General features: G+C 36.5%; 1 protein-coding gene across 2 annotated transcripts in view; it reads right to left on the bottom strand.

Moving 5' to 3' along the window:
* Positions 1 to 18,026, bottom strand: part of LOC140768083 (nuclear pore complex protein GP210) — an 83,084-nt gene that overhangs the window by 26,504 nt on the left and 38,554 nt on the right. For both annotated transcript variants that reach the window (XM_073108175.1, XM_073108176.1), the window contains 8 exons: positions 7,549 to 7,608; positions 7,402 to 7,470; positions 6,294 to 6,443; positions 6,076 to 6,195; positions 5,758 to 5,877; positions 5,379 to 5,534; positions 5,241 to 5,303; positions 5,005 to 5,132 (listed from right to left, as the gene is read on the bottom strand). In XM_073108175.1, coding sequence (XP_072964276.1) covers positions 5,005 to 5,132; positions 5,241 to 5,303; positions 5,379 to 5,534; positions 5,758 to 5,877; positions 6,076 to 6,195; positions 6,294 to 6,443; positions 7,402 to 7,470; positions 7,549 to 7,608 — 866 coding nt within the window. The remainder of the gene's footprint in view (positions 1 to 5,004; positions 5,133 to 5,240; positions 5,304 to 5,378; positions 5,535 to 5,757; positions 5,878 to 6,075; positions 6,196 to 6,293; positions 6,444 to 7,401; positions 7,471 to 7,548; positions 7,609 to 18,026) is intronic.

Raw genomic sequence — 18,026 nt, 5'->3', positions numbered from 1 at the left:
AGTTGTTACATGGAGTACTTATAGCTTGAGAAGTTGTACAGGCAAGCTCGATGCCATAGAGCTATGCCTGTCGGTGTCGACCGCCTGCCGTGAACATCTTGTAGAAGTCGCCAAGTTTGCAAGGGTAGCGTGGATGCCTTTGGCTTGGCCCTCCAACAATGCCACCACAGACGACCTCTCCTTTCCCTCTCATTCTCTAGTCGATCTCCTTAAGGAAAGAGGCAAGATTAGGCTTAGGCTCGACCAGAGCCAACCATTTCATATTAATGGGTTCGGGTTCAAGTCCGACTTTCAGATCCAAAAGACTTGACTTGAACCAATTTAATAAGTTGTGGGTTCCGAGCTAACCTGCGGCCGAATCCATGAGATTTGTGGGTTTAGGAATAAACATTTAGATAATAAGGAATTTCGTTATATCTTATATATTTTAGAATTCAGATTAAATTAAATTTTTAGGTATATCTTCAAAATATTAAAATCCCTATTCTAATAGTAGTCTTATTATATTTTTTTAACTATAAAAAGGGAGCCTAGAAGAAAACTTTAAATAGGATTTTAAGAGAGAAGGTAGGGGAGGCACTGTAGTAATGCTACAGTACCAAGAAAAGGAAAAAAAAGAGATCATTCTTGATAAAGATTAGAGAGAAGAAAAACAGATGAAAACAGAGAATAGAAAAGAATAGAGAGAGAAGAGATTATCATATAAAAGAGAAGAAAATGAAAGAGAAAGTAACGATGGAATGCATTGGAATTCATGCAGATTACTATTAGAATATAAAAATTGATTATTTTTTAATTGAGCGATCAAAGCTAATTTTCACTCATATTTTCTTAAAATTTTTATTATATTAAAATAGAATTGATGAATTCAAAATTATCTTCTTTTTTTATTTATTCTCATCCTCTTTAATTTTATGAGATAAGAAATTTATAATATGATGATGTCAATTATACGAAAAATTAAAAAATCCGTTGTATAAAGATTTTCAAGAAAAATTAGAGATGTTAAGATTATTTATATTTTATCGAAAAAAAGGGATTTCATTGTTTATATTTCCAAATTTCTGAAAATATTTAATATTTATCTTTATTGCAGAAAATAAGATATAAAGTTTTCAATTTATATGAATGTCAGATTTCTGAAAATAATTAATATTTAGTTTTATTCCAGAAAATAAGATATAAAGTGGAATTATTTCAATTTAAATGAATTTCCGGATTTCTGAAAATAATTAATATTTATTTTATTTCCAGAAAATAATATATAAATTGGAAATAATTCAATTTAAATTAAATTCGGATTTGTTAAAATATTTAATATTAGGTTTTATTTTTAGAAAATAACAGAAAATTTTTATGCTAATATATTTTATTTTCTGTAAATAAAATATAAGAGATCTTTATTAAAAAGAAAGATATTTGACAAGATGATCACAAATAAAATATTATTTTTGAAATGTGAAATTTTACAAGATCAAATATTAGATTATTATTTATTCATGTTTTCTTACTTATTAAGAATAATTTATGTTATATTAGAGAAAATAATAGTATTTGGATTTATGGATTATTCATGCATATATTGTATTTAAATTGAGAATTTTAATAATTGAGGAATTTGATACATGAGATTTAAAATGAATCAGTATAATTGAATACTGATAAAAGTGAGATATGAAACCCAATTTATTTTCAAAAAGATAAGTCCAAAAAAAAGATTCTTGGGATACGTCATAATGTGCTACCAAATGATTTTAGTAGGATTAGAAAAAAGATTTCTAAATTTTCGTTCTAATGACTATAATCTTAATATTTAGTGAAAAAGTCTATATAGCATTACAGAATACCTACTATGACCCTAAACAAATCGGCTATCTAAAAGAGTCCTAAGCGTCTATCCCGATGGTGATTAAGTAGTGCGATGTGGTCATAGATCAAAATATCCACTAAAGAGACAATATAATATTTTATCACTTTTGGTGGGTTTCCATGATAGTACACTTTTGACAGTAATTGATTCATTTTATATTGATTTATTTAAATTGAGATATTATGAATGATTTATGATTCGATTTCTATGCTAGTACACTTTTACCAGATTATTTTATATTGATTTATTCAATATGAGATAATATGAATGCTTTATGATTTCAATTTAGCATATATTGGATTTTGAAATTCAGCACAAAAGACAAGAAAATTATTAATTTTCCAAGACAGCTTATATATATTATTATAATTCTTTTTCTGCTACTATATGTATCATATGTTGATATTTGTTATTAGACATATTATTAATAGAGTGGGTTACTTGTGGGTATCAAACTTATGGGGACTTATTATTTTGCAGAAATTTAAGAAGCCGTTTAGTAAGGACTCTAAAGGCTGAGTACCATTTCCGCTGTGTCAATCTAGTTTAGGATTTGATTATTATTTGGGCTTTCGTGTTTTCTTCGGGTTTTATCCTAAAGATTCGCAGCCAACATGTTCTCGAATTGAGGCGTGACACAAACCATTGTGACACTTAATGTTGTGGGTTGTGAGCCAACCCAAGTATTTGGTTTTGTTTTAGCTCAATTAATTAGAGGAATACAAGTTATTTCAAATTTTGAAAATACTATTAAAGTATTGAATTATTTATGAATAAATATGAAGATTTATACTTGTACCTAAACATAGGATTTGAGTCATCCCATGTGGAGTTCAAGTGAGTAAATTCACTCTCATAATTATCATCTTGTACATCATACTATAATTCCTTGTTTTATGATTCATGCAATACTATACTCCATAGGTGGTCAATTTTTTATACTTATTGTATTTCTTGTCATACTCTACTCTGTGGAATATTTTAGTTCATGAAATGTTGATCTTCGTGCATTACTATTCTTTGTATAAATAATAAAATACTAGCTCAATCTAGGACTTTGTGAACAGATATAGGCTAGATATTCTTCGTACACCTCTCTATAGTGACTCAAATCTACTTTAAAGTCCAGAATACAAACTTGTACCTGATCAGCACATGATTTATTTAGTTGACTCTAGCACCCAGGTTAGACCAGGAGTCCCTGAGGTGACTTTAATCTTTATGTTAATAAAAAAGACAAGTTTCATTTATCACATAGTGACACCTCTTAATAATCTTAACTGTATCAACTAAAAAAGAAGACTCGAGAGCCATCTCGAAATGAATTTTAGTTGGTGTGGATCCACAAACACAATTCCAAATTAAGATAGTTGGCAATACTACGATCGAGAAGATTAGTAGAATTAAATTGTGCATGTCATTAGCTTGTTAATCATACTATTATTACTTGTGCTTATTATTCGTGTTATGAGTATGCTGGCTATTGTTTTTAATTATTGTGCTTTGATTAATATCTCATATTAGATGATGAATGATGTTTAGCTTTTCAATGGATTCATTGAGCTAAAGTTGTTAGCTCATTAAGCTCTTTTTATATTTTAGATATTGGTCAACGTGGTGAATGAACATGGGCATCGGGACTCTACCTCTACTTGGGGTTTTAGCCTTTTCACTTTCAATCATAATTATGGTTTTTAGTTTCAAATTAGAAAGTTGAATGTTGCCTTAGTGATGTTTAGAAGACATTTGATTATAAAATTTAGGTATTTGTCTTTAAAGGTTTTTGAATTAGAGTTATTATATAAATTTCGAGTTTTATTATATTATGGATAATTAGTTAAGGTTTCATGTATCTCAAGCTTATTGAGATACATGGTCAGTCATAATTTTTAGATCGAGTCATGACATGGTAACATCTTTTTGGATCTCATATCTAATTTGTCACCCTTAAATCGATTGTTGCTAGTAGAATTATCCAAGGATTGCCATACTATTGGCACATGCCGTGTCGACCATCATTCGGCATGGCACGGTGCATGCTAACACACGATACGGCCAACACTACTAAGAAGAAAGAGGTGAAGAAAAGGAAAGGAGAGAGACGACGAAAGAGAAAGAAGTTAAAAGAGAAAATGGCACCTTGTGGAAGTCCTCGCCACGGTTTATCCCTCTCAACCGTTACCGCTGCCTATTGCAACTGCTAAGGTTTCCCAGAAAAGGAAAGGAGGAGAAGAATATAGGTTAATATCTTCCATAACGGATCTTAACTTAAGTGATAATGGATCCCAACTTAATTGATAATTAATCTAACTTAAGTGATATATTAATGGATAGTAACTTATAATAATGGATTAGATCCACTATCAACTACTTTTTAACTTTCCCATCTTCTTCTCTACATGATTTGAAGAAAAAAAATCTAGCAATGGCGGTTGAGACTCTCCTTCCCCTCCACACGGCGACAAAACTTCTCCCACCCCTCAACCTCAACAAGACTAAGATTACCTTATATGAAGCCTTCTTCCTCGTACAAAGGTTTTTTTTATCTCTTCAGGGGTGTGTTGACAGCACACCCTGTGCCACATGCCAACACTATGTCAGCACGGTAAGTGCTGGCTTGCATGTCAATCCCTAGACTTATCCCTTACATCAAAATATCCATTCTCATATTAACATTTTCTTATAATAGCTTTTGCTGGAATTTTCTAAACCCTGTCAATTTTCTGTATCAGAACCTATAAAATCGTCTATTTGTTAGTCTTAATCTATTCTTTATTAGTGATGTGAGGTCAATTTTGATTTAAGGACCCTAGACAATCGAAGTTTTCATGCTTCCAATGATCTAGGTCATTCTCTTGAAAGTGAGGTATCTTGCTTGTGACCATCTACTATAACATAGTTTCATATATTTATTTAGAGGACTTCTATTTGACTAGCTTGCCTTTATTTAAATTGTTTATTTGCTTATTTCTCTTAGTTTAGTCATTTGCATATTTGTCCCACATCAGTAAGAACTACAGAAGGATAAACTTAATGAACTTTAACCTATCTACCATATTACTTACTTGCATATTTTGCCTCCACAAATTCTAACAAATATATGTTACTTCATATCATGTCAAGAAATTGACTACCTTCCAAGAAGTACATTGATGTATCCATTATCACTGATACCAGAATAGCATGGGTACTCTTTGCCTTCACAAGACAATGCTTTGTTTACATCAGATTGCAAAGATCTTGGCAATTGGAAATTCAATACCTAGTGGGAAAAACAAGGCTTCAGTCTACTATCACAAAAAACATAGATAGCTAACAAAAGCCATCTATTAGGCAACCAGAAAAGATTAAGGATGAGTTTATTTTACACCTTCTCATTTTCTATCAGCCACATGTAAACTCGACAGGTCTCAAAGAAGGAAAATATGTCTCCCTGGTCAATGTACACAGTCACCAGATGAAGTTGCCTTAATAAACTAGGAAACATTTCAATTTATTAGATGCTTACTTCAGAAAATGAAGGAAAGATTGGCATACTGCAACCAACACAAAGCTGATCACTCTGCATATTTATTGACATTGCTGATGGAATCCCTACTTCAATTTGTCCATACGCATCACATATAAGGGTACCTCCATTTGCATGAACAACTGCACGGACCGTCTAAGAAAGCAAGTAAATCATCCAATTATATTAAGCCAATTCCAACTAAAAATTTACAGAAATTGGCACAGTATCAATTTGCAAAAGCAAAATATTTTGAATAGTACAAAGCAGAAAGAAAGATAAACTCACCCACAATTAGTACATTGCAATTGACATGTAAAAGGAATGCAATTGAGCAACAAAATAATCCAAGAATGTTCATATCAGGATTAATACTCACAGTGTTTCCTATGGAATTTGCCAGAAGCTTTCCTGTTGCCATGTGAACCACCGCAATATCTTCACCCATGCTTATATACTCAATGGAAGCTCCAGTTTTTGGGCCACCTTTCACAGTAAACTAAACAAGTAATAAAAACTTAAGGACCTATTTGGTGTTAACAATTGTAGGAGGAAAGTGAATAATCTTCTTAAAAGATTTCCATCAATAAGTCAATTCCAATATTAGAGCAAAGAAAGAAAGCAATTATAGCAGGAAATGAATGCAGAGAAGAATGATGCACTGATGTACCAGCTAATTCAAGAAAAAAGAAATTACCACATAAGAAGAACCAGGCACAAGGTATATATAAGCAGGATGCACTTGTAATGGTTCATAAACTTCCACCTTAATAAGTTGACTTAAAATTTTACGTCCAGATTGTTGCCTGGCACTGACCTGGCAGTTTCACATTATAGAAGGAAACTATAAGAATCAAATTAGCTAACTCAAATGGTTAACCCATCAAAAGAATGCACTAGAGAAAATTAACTTACATAAAGAGATGTAATGCCAAGATTAGCAGCCATAATGGAGAAGCTTGGCTCTTTCAGTATTGAGTAATCGCCACTTTTAGAAGAGTCATTCTCATTGTTAAGCATGACTATCTCATCCTCCAGATGTACTTTAATATTCATGTACATATACTTCAAAATGGAAAAAGAAAAAACAAATTGTAAGTGCCAAAAAAGAAGAAGATTCACATAGCACCACAAAGTCCAGCTGGCAAGTAGAAACGAAAAAAGAAGACTTTTTCATTTAATATTATTATAATAAATATATAATTTCTTAATAGCAGTTCCAAGTTACTTACAATTTTAGGTTTCTCTCGTCCCACGTGAGAGAGAGAATGCCATGCTGGTGGTGCGGTAAAAATATGTGAGCTCTCTAAATAAAAATGTTGTGATCCAATAGTGACAAACCTATTCCCAAGGGTTCATATCTTGTGATCCAATAGTAAAAAATCATGATATCACCCCACATAACCAAAAATGTAAAAAATTAATAATGGTTCTAAAGGCGATGAAACATTCAGCCTCTTTAAAGGCACTGAACATTTCGGCATCTTTACATATTAACCTAAAAGCAATATTCTCTTACCTGGCATGCCAACTAGCCACTCTCTTCTAAATAGTTTGTACCCGGTGTTAAAATAACATTAAATCCAAAAATCCAAAAAAAGTATCCAAACAAATACATATATGTACAGGAATTACTATGATGCCATAATAACCAAAAAAGCCCAATTAACGAAGAATTTATGGGAGTAAAAAGTATAAAATAAAAATCATTTTAGGCACTATTAATAGAAGTAACTTCTTGTATAATTCCCAACCAGATTCTAAAAGTGCTCAAGAAATCACCTCAACATATAAGAGACTAAAAATCATTATCACATGTGTTGACCATCAAAAGAACACTCCACAGACAACCTTAGTGAATTTATTGATTGCCTAACAACATAAAAGTACACTAAAGAAAACAATACTAGCATTGTGCACGTAGAAGCACCAAAGAAACAAAGACAAGAGAAAATATACAAGTACTAGAGAAAATATTCCAACTATTATGGATTTATAGGTATAAAGTAAAACAAGCAGGCACCTGAGAGTACTCAAAGACGCATCCATCCTCTGTTCCTGCTAAAATTTCAAAATCTTTTGTCGTCCCTTGCTATCAATAGTACAAAAAACTCCTCAGTTTTACACGAAATAAATTTCAAAAAGTTTACCCTGAGAAAAGGCATTATACCATAAGGCTTATCTCTTCTTCAGAGACTATCTTAATCCAGTCAACATTAGCTACTCGAACCTGCAAATTTTATCAGATTCCATCAGAATGCAAAATGCATAGAACATAGTGCCAAATATTAGTGAAAACAAAATAAAAAGTATACAGATTATCAGAAGCTTAGAACAAAAGCAAAATGCATCATGTAGTCTCACTGCCACATGCATGCAATATTACATATCTAATATGGAACATAAATTGCAACACATAAATAGAACCAGATGTAATATTTCCTAATGGAACTTACAAGTTTCCTAAACCTATGAGATAGGCATTTAATGGCGTAAATTTTATTTTATCCATTTTTCAAAAGCAAAATGCGTCTCATTGCCACATGCATGCAATATTACATATCTAATAAGGAACATAAATTGCAAAACATGAATAGAACCAGATGTAATATTTCCTAATGGAACTTACAAGTTTCCAGAGAGCACTCTTTGAAGGTTCTCACTTCTCACACAGGCATACTATTTCCCATTTTTAGATGGTTTTCTTTAAAGATTACTTTTTAAGTTTTGAAATCTTGTAGTATTTCTGTAACACCTCAAAAAGAGACCAATTTCCTTCTCTCCCTGCCACCCTCCCCTCGCATAGCCCCTCTGCACATGCCACCGGCATAGTGTCAGAACTATGCCGGCATGGCATGCAGCATGCACTAGCTTTTTGGCCCAGGCATCGCATGCTACCACTTCCTCTATTTCCCTTCCTCTCCCATATCCTCCTCTTCGACCATTCTAACACTTTTGAGCTCTCTCCTCTGTTACATTGCCGGTTTGTGGCTGGACTCTGGCAATTCCCCCTCCCATCATCTTGATCATCGATTTTCCTCCAATCATCGAGGACCCATTTAAGACCGTCATCAGTTAGGAGCTTCTTCGTAATAGTGAAATTAGGAATTCCAAACAAGTGGACTATCTTCCATTGCCCTATTAAGTTATATGATGTGCTAGATTGTGCTAGAACACTTATGACATGGTCGAATGAGATTATATAGCTGCACATATTGATTCAACATGGTAGTTGATGTGATTGTGTTTACCATGATTTATTTATATTTCTATTAGTATGTTCATGTACAATAATACATGTTATTCCATGATAATGATATTTTCTATTATACTTATTGATTGATATATCAATATTGTTATTATATTATAACATCTTACTAGCATACATGCTGTAACATCCGAAAAAAAAAAAAACCAAAACCTGATGCATGCGTCACAGACCCTACCATTCGCCCTGTCCAGCCCGTCCTCTTCTCCTTTTCTTCTTCTTCTTCTTCCCCTGCCGTGCACGCCACCGACGCCCCTCCTCTACTTCTTCCCCTCACCGCAACCATCTAGCCCCTATTTTCTTCTCCACCCCGCCATCTCTCTCTCTCCCTCTCCTCTCTCTCGGGTTGCCAACGCCGGAGACGAAGCCCTGGAGTTGACGAGCCTACCGTCCAACCCCCCCTCGGTAAGCCCTCCTACCCCGCTGTTAATTTCGATAATTTACCTTTCCCCCTCACCATTGTCCTCGGCGGCTGACGACCACATGTCTAGCCGCCAGTCCGAGAGCTCTGGTGGAAGGGGCTCTCTAGTCGAGCTTCGAGCCCTTGGTGAAAGGAGAAGGGACCTCCATGGCTGTCGGGCATGGAGCACGCCCCGCCGCCATCGAGCCTCCCTTCTTTCCTCTTTCTTCCTCTTTTTACTTACTCGTCGGCCTCGTGCTGCGCCGCCGGCCTCATGGCTGTGCCGCCGGCCTCAAGGCTGCGCCGCCGGCACCGCGGCCTCATGGGCCCTTCCCTCTCCCCCTCTGTCTCCTCCCTCGGAAGGAGTTATAGTAAAGGAGTGGGGGTTGTTTAACCCCCACCCATTCCCTTGGTGAGCTGCGATCAAACCGCAGCCCACGGGCCCTCCCTGGGTGGGCTGCTGATGTGGGCATCATCTTCAATTTGACCAAAATAGAATTACTCGAGTCCAATTTTGGTCTAATTGTTGATTTTTAATTCAAATAATTAATTGAATTAGTCAATTGACAGATATGGTAGCCTATATGCAGGGGATGTCCGTATTGAGTTATTATCTAAATTGGGTTAGTCAATTTAGATAAGGTTTAATCAATTAGGATCCTATTAGGAAATAAATTCCTATTAGAATCTCAATTGATAGTTATGGTAAGCTTATATGTGGGGGATGTCCACATTGATTTATTACCTAAATTGGATCAATCAATTTAGGTAAGATGATCAATTAGAGTTCTATTAGGAAATAAGTTTCTATTAGAATCAGCTAGAATTAAAGTTGTTAACCTATTTAAGGGTTATTGCATGAGAAACAAGGACAAGTTGGAATAAGATTTATTTGAGATCTCTCACTTTCTCCCCTGTGGTCTTCTTCTTCTTCTCTCTCTCTCTTTCTTTCTCTCCCTTTCTCCTACTCTATCTTAAGATCCTTCTCTAATCTCTTCTACTTCCTCTCTAAACCTCTCTTCTTCTTCAACCTCTATTTTTTCGTTGGTAATTGCTGCTGTCCAAAAGATTCCAGTAGTGAAAGAGAATCTTTGGGTGCCCGGACGTGAAGAAAAGGACTTGGTTTTCAAAGTAAAAGCACTACTATTCCATTTATTGGTAAACCTAAACTCTGAAGTCTTTTCTTACACCATATTTTAGGCTTTTCTACTATCAACGTACCTATTTGAGAGTTGAGGAAGTTACTGCTCTGAGTGGTTTTCTCTCCTTCTATCTAGTAGTGATCCTTTTAATCAATTAACTTCTTATCAGTTATTGCTTACTATATTTTACTTTAGTTACTTGTTTGGGTCGATTGTTCTCAAAAACATTGCATTCATACTAGATTTGCATCGGCTGCGGTCCTGACAGTAGCCCACTAGGCCTAGGTTGGGTGGGCTGCAGACCGCAGCCCACCAACCAAGCCTTACTTGCGTGAATTAATAGGATCGACACCGCGTGAGGAGGATTTTGGGATTTCGAAGGAGCTGGCTAGCTGAGGAGATTACTATGGAGACCCCGCAAGCGAGTAGAATTTAGACAAGTCTACAATAATGTAGTTACAGTTATTATATCTTCCATGATACTGTAGGAATATTAGTATTAGTACATGCATCTAGTGTACTACAATATATGCTTGACATGTGCAGTTATTGATAATTTACTCATCATGATATCATGAGAATGTTAGCATATACATTAGTGTAACGATGCTCTACATGTATCATATATGATAAACTCTTGCATAAATATCTGTTATGAATATAAAATATAACGATCATGATGACTATGACATGCCTTATACACTCACAGACACTGCATCACTTCCACCTATCATTAATAGTCGGGTTTTGACTAGGTAGTACCCCTACTCACTTAGCCTGGGGTTAAGGGTAGAGTGTATTTTATATGACTATACTATTAGCTGCCTACACCTGACATCGGGAGCCTGTGTGGCATTCAAGTAATCATACTGCATAGTCAAAACTAGATTATGATGATAGAAGAACATAATTGTGAGGCAGGGATATATTTTTAACTGTACTGGACGACGTAGGGTTAGGGCATCCGTTGATGAGCCGAGGGCTTCCGATTCTCCCGTTGAGGGCAGTGATGATTTAGAGAGTGAAATATGGGCTTACGATCGAGGTCCTTAGTCAGATGGCCACAGATAACTAGTCACATACAGTGTCGCCATGCATGTGTGGGTGGCATTACCACTAGATGTGTATATATCCTCTCTCGATGTATGAGATGATGGATGGTTATGTAATAGATGATTTTCTTGAGAGCATCTACATTGTGTGGTGAATGGCTCGGTGAGCTATGATAAAACATGATTAATGTCTTGGTGAGTATGAGATGACTAAACTACTCTTCTATTGCTATGCATAACATATAAACACTGTAATTGAGATTTGTATAAATAAAAGATTATATCAAGCATTATATCTGTGTGGACTTATCCTGATACGTTTAGGAACTAACATGTTCCAGAATAATGACGTGTAATCTTTATTGATTATATTTATTTAGTAACTCATGGTAAGTCATCTAAACAAGCGTATTTTATTGCTAGCAACTATAAGCATTCATTGGATATGCACCTGTGATTTTATTGTTATAAATTGTATGAATTCTACTCGGTGGGCTATGTGCTCACCATCTCTTGGTGATATCATTTCAGAGATAGAGGATGCAGGTGCGAGTAGCGAGGAGTATTTTGGATGTGTATCTTGAAGGCTTGTTGTGGCCTGTGGAACATATATCCGAACTCTTATAGTTGAGTTTATTTATGATTTGAACCTATATTGCTATGTGCCTTGTGAATACCTATTACTGACAGGTCATGTGATGCACCACATGGGGGGGATTTACCCACATGGTTTACACGTGTATTTGATGGTTTGGGTGTTTCACATGCACTACCATGAGTGGTGTGACCTCTCGTCTTGACATTATTTAACATCTCCCCAACTAGGGTAAGGAGCGAGGGTATTATATTATTAGTAGGCTCTACACTTGTGGTCCAAGTCTGTGGATCTCAGACAATCAAGCATGTCATTCGTCGAGCTAAAATGAGTGATTATACTATCGGTTGATGAGAGTCACCCTTTGGAATATTTAAGTTGGAAATCAAATGGTCGAATGATGTATAGTTAACCGATGACATAAGGTGAGGGTATCCTTAAGCGGTAGCTCATGATTTTCGCTTTATGCAATGATCCTGCGGTGGTGGTGATGACAGAGATGAGGATATGGGCTGACAACTAAAGTCCTTAGTCTATGATGGCGAACGATAGTTCGTTGTTTATTAGGTGATAGGCATGTGATTCTACCGCTAGAGTCCACTCTTTTGGGTGTTTATATCGACGAGTTGTGATAGTCGATGGGCCTAGTGGTTGGGGTGGAAATAGTTTACATTTATTTGCACGTCTTATAATTATAATAGTGATTAGTTATTTATATATTCATACACTTATCATATTGAATGTACTCATATACATTTTATTTTGCTAGTGATAGTGTCACTTGTTGAGTGTTAGAATCATTCATATTTGATATATGTTGCAAATTAATAGTCGTCGAGACGAGAGTTTTTGTAGTATATTAGTAAAGCGCTATCTCTTTTAATTCTTATAGTGTATTAGTATGGTAAATGACATGTTCTTTCCCTGTTTTTATCTCTTATTTTTTCAACATGTACTCTGGCGTTGCGAGACTCTACCCACTTTCAATACTGTCAGAACCAGAAACAAAATAAAATAAAAATAAAATAAAATTAGGGGTTGAGAGAGGAGGGTGCACGTGCTCTGCACGTGCAGCCCCTCCCCTCTCCCTCTCCCTCTCCGGCACGCGACGAGGGGATTTCATCTAATCCGAATAGGATTAGATTTGATCCTATTCTAATCTATAAATTAAACCCTAATCCTTTCTCTCTCTCCTCAACACCCCCCCAACCTTTTTCTCCTCCACCGTTTTCTTTCTTTTCTCACCGTCGGAGTCGTCGCTGTGGGACCGGATCGCCGGAGCATCACCGGAGGAAATTGGAACCACCACACTCCTCCCCGGTGAGCCTTCTCTCATCCCTCTAGTTTAATTTAAATTTAAAGAGGTAAATCAAAAATACCTAAAATTGGGGTTCTCGGCTTCATCGGCAAATCAGGCCAGTCGGCGACTTCGGGTCGCAACGGCATCGTCACCGGAAGCTTCGTTCTCTAAGCCCGGTGTCGGTAATATCTTCTAGGAGGCCTTTGTGCCTCGGGTTGTGGTTGGCCATGGGTGGGAAGTCTTCCACGTTGGTCACCGTGGTCGACTTTCCCTCATGTGCAGGTCGTTGAGATCGCTAGGGGACCTCCGACGAGGTCGATAGGCTGTCGGCGACAATGGTCGCCGGCGATGCCCTCACTCTTCCTTCCCTTTTCTCCTCTCTTCTTTCTCCCTCACCAATCTCTTTGGGGAAGAAAAAGGTTGGGCTCGGGTTTAACCTGAGCCAACCTTTTTCCTTCTCTCGGGTTCGGGTTTGGGTTACAAACCCGACCCGACCTCTAGTCTAAGCCATGGGCTGCAGGCCGACCTGCAGCCCAGTTCTTTGTTAGCTTTGGGTTGGGCCTTGGCCCAGCCCAACTAGCATGAGGTGGAAGAATGGGCTACGGGCCAGCTGCAGCCCAATCTAGCCCAATCCAATGGGTAAATTTAAACCCATTTTTAGTTCTTTTGGTTTTTAAATTTTAAAAATATTGTTATTATTCAAATTAAAATTTTGATTATTATTTATTTATTTAAGGTGGTGAATTTTAGTTCGTGAGCTAGAGATTTGAGATTTCGGTAGTCTTACCTAGACTCAGGTGAGTGGGTTCACTCACATATTTATTTTATTATATTTCGTATCTTTGTCAGACCATGTATATTTTCTGTGTGCAATTTATTTATTTCACCCTTATATGTAAAAATTAAATTGATGCAATTTCTGTGTGCAAATCTATTCGTTTCATCCGTACGTGCGAAAATTTAATTATTTTATTTTTGTGTGCATTTAATTATTATATTCAGTGCATCACCATACTTCGTGCAAATATTAAAAATTGTGAAAAGAAAAATGAGACTAGTATTGGTACGACTTAGAGAACAGTCCCAATATAAATCGTTTGCGATTTTCCGTGGTGACTTAAGTCTATATGGAAGTTTAGGGGAAAGTCCTAAATTAGATCACTGCGGTGACTTTCTTAGGTGACTCTGGCGGGGTTAGAGAACAGTCCTAAGATGAAAAAGAAAATTCCTAGGTGACTCTAACTTCTCTCAACGGTTAGAGGAAAAGATAGACTATGTTGATCACAGGGTGATACCCTCTGATGACCCTAATCGGATCAGCTATGAAAAAAAGTCCCGAGCGTCATCTCAAGGTGACTTCTAGTTGATGTGGATCCACAGGGTTTAGACCCATTGAGACATATGACAGTATAAATATCAAAAGATGTTAATATGTTGAAAACTTGCAAGATTACAAGTTGTGGTATCTCTCTATTGTTATCATTGTTATTATTTAGAGAGCATGCCTATTGTATATTGTGATGGATATTGTTGCTTTTAGTTTAATTTATTCAGCATTAATATGAAATAAAATTTATTTGGTTTTCGAGTGGATTCCACTCACTGAGCTATAGTTGTTGGCTCATGGGTTCTATTGTTTTTGTATTTGTTTATTTATTTCAGATAATAGTCAGCGGGGCGACTGAGCGAGATGTACCCGGATTCCATCTCCACTTAGGATTCACCTATTTACCTTTCCGCTCTTTTAGATTTTGTGCTTTAAATTAGAAGTTTTATTTATTTAGAGACTCAAAAATATTAACATTGTTTTTATTTTTATTGCAATTTGTAATAAAATTTAATAAAGCACATTCTCATTTTATTTATTTATTTTGTCATCTTACACGTAAAGAGTATTATTAAGACTTCGTGCATCTCAAGTATATATAGTTGCATGGCCGATCATGATTCCTATTTTAGATCGTAACAAATACTATTTATGGATTTGTTGCGGCCTATGGATTCTTCTTTAATTTCTACTATTTTGGTCTTATTCGATGATGATTGTATGTTGCTAGTCCTTCCAACCTCCATGAGAATTTCACATGAACCTCATACAAGAAGCACATCGTAGGTTTGGGATGATTCAACATAGTCTTAGATCTGAATTACTACAATTCTTGCATTGTCATTACTTAAGCACTAACTCCTAGGTGTATAACTTAGGATTTTGTCTTCCGCTAGTAAAGATGTAGCCTCGTTGTTGTCATGCTACTGCCACGGAGGTAGTGTTAGCCCCTGTAGAAAGGGTCCCATTGTCAAGATCCTTATGAGTGGCATAGGCGTTTGTGCGACTAGTGTAGCAGTAGGAACAACTCATTGAAAAGGTTCTCTATGTTCCTGCAGCTTCAGCATGCCCTAAGGAGTAAGAAAGCACCTAGTGCTCCTATATGTAACCCCCAGCCCCCTTCAATGGCACCGTCGAACCCTATGGAAGCTAGCAAATGGATAGTCAATGTCAAAAAGATCTTGGACACCCTAAATTGTCCTAAGTGCTAGCATGTTACTTTCACCATCTTCCTACACCAAGTGAGGTCAAACAATGGTGGCAAGCTACAGGGAGATTGATACGGATGACACAAGGGACCGAGACCATCACTTGGACTTTGTTTTTGACCAAAAGTATTTGACCGAGGTAATGAGAAACATCCTAAACTAATTTCTCTCGGTTAGAGCAATGAGACATGACCATGGCTCAGTAACCTTCAACGCCCTTTCCTATTTTGCCTAGTACATGGTTCCTAATGATGCTACTAGGATGGAGCTCTTTCACTAGGGATTAGGACTTTCGATTCGGGAGAGGCTAACTGTTTTAGGCCCGCTTTCCTATGCGATGACCGTTGATAGAGCTTTACATGCTAAGGTGTACCTTTTGGAGTAGAGGGAGGAGCGGGAAAGATCGAGTCATCGGCAGGGTTGAGGGAGGAATGCCAACTGTCTGGAATTGAGATCGAGCTCGAGCGGCCCTCCTCTCTATTAAGGCCACCTTATCATCCATATTGTCACGAATCGACTTATCCAATTCGTAGCAGTTCTAGAAAGATTTAAGGATGGAATTTTTGTGGGAGATTACATCAAATCTAACCGTTCGATCAACCTAAAGTTTGGATATTTGTAGCTCTGGAGGAAAGCTTTCTAATGGATCCAAGATCTCAAGATTTGACTATTTGGCCAGTTAGATCTTGAGATATCAACCAAATAGTAGCCGAAGGTAGAATATTTTCTACGCTACCCGAGAGGAAGAGGAGATTAAGGAGAGGAGGTTAGAAGCTGGTCGAAAACCTTGCCAACAAAAGAATGTGGCTTAGTTGGTCAGAAAGGAGGTGGGAGAAGTTATAGCCAGCCATAGTTGGGAATCACCGAAAGCCAACTCATCTCACCGCAATGACTTAGTAGAATACTGATACATTTAGTTAGGATATTTTTTATTGCATTAATTGTTTATTTTTATTAAAATAAAATTCCTATAGGTCGCGTTCGAACGCAAAAGGGGTCGCATTCGAACACCCTTGCGAATGCCTGCATCAGGTTCACAAATACAAAGGACGCGAAAAGTGCGTTCAAACGCGGTTGGGTGCGTTCGAACATCTATATCGCGTTCGTACATACAGAGGACGTCTTTTGTGCATTCGAACATGATTGGGCGCATTTAAACGCGATCGGCGAGATTGCACTAGAATTAAGGTTAGTTATTGTATTAGGGCTTATTAGCTAGCCTCTATAAAGGTGTGGATGGCAGTAAAATTTATAATGCTATTAGATTATTGATTTCTTGCCTCCTATCTTCTCTCTATTCTCTCTACCCTAACCTACCTCCTCCTTCTTCACCAACCTACCACCTCTACCGTTGACAAGATCTCTCCTAACTTCTAATCTCCCTCGTCTGTCGAGTCCTTCCTTTTCTTTGGGATCTTAACCACTTTTTCCTCTTCGTCTATATCCCTTAACCGCATCCACCATCCACCTTCATCTCTAACTCCATGGATCAGAGAAATAGAGGACAAGTTATTAGATAACAGAAATAACCCATGGTTAGATAAAATATTGGGAGAGACCACCACGAGGGCAGAGGCTGGTACGAGTCATTCAGCAACGAAAGATAGTATACCTACTAGTACCAGTCATAGTCCTGATAATATATATGGTGGTGAGATCGTTCCATCTATATTTGTTAAAGAAAGTCAACGACGTCGTCATGAGATGCATTTTGGTTCCTATGATTATGGTACATCGAGTATTTATTGTTTGGAGCCATCACAAGATCCATATACTAGTTATTATACTCAGTATTCTCAGGCACAAGATCCAATACTGATTATTATCCTCCTCAAACGCAAATCACGCAACAAGATCCATACAATATGACTAGTATGATGGAATCACTTTTTGGAGCATCAGGTCCCAGACATCAATATTTACAAACTTATGGTGATTATGATGATACAGACTATTGAAATTTACGAGAACCAGCTCGGTATTCATCAAAGTTTTAAATTTTAAGTTAATATATTTTTTTAAGTTTTTAGACTTCATATGTGAGTAATTTTTGTTTTCTTATTTTTTATCATTTTTTCTAAATTTTTCTGCATTTTTAAATAATATTTAAAATTTTATATAATTAAAAAATAGTCCGATCCGATACGAACGGCCGATACGGCCGATACGTATCGTTTTTCTGGATGGCCGATACCGATCCCAATCCCGATATTGGGAACCTTGATATGCACTACATATTTTAGTCGGTTTATCTAAACTTAGGTGAGTGGGTTTACTCATATTTCTTAACATACTTCGTGCTTTTATATTATCACGTATCTTTCTATGCACAAATCAAATACTATATTTCTATGTG

The sequence above is a fragment of the Typha angustifolia genome, chromosome 10, assembly GCF_048772165.1.
Source record: "Typha angustifolia cultivar Huaian chromosome 10, ASM4877216v1, whole genome shotgun sequence".
In the NCBI taxonomy this organism is placed as follows: Eukaryota; Viridiplantae; Streptophyta; class Magnoliopsida; order Poales; family Typhaceae; genus Typha; species Typha angustifolia.
This window is presented reverse-complemented; position numbering and strand designations above follow the sequence as displayed.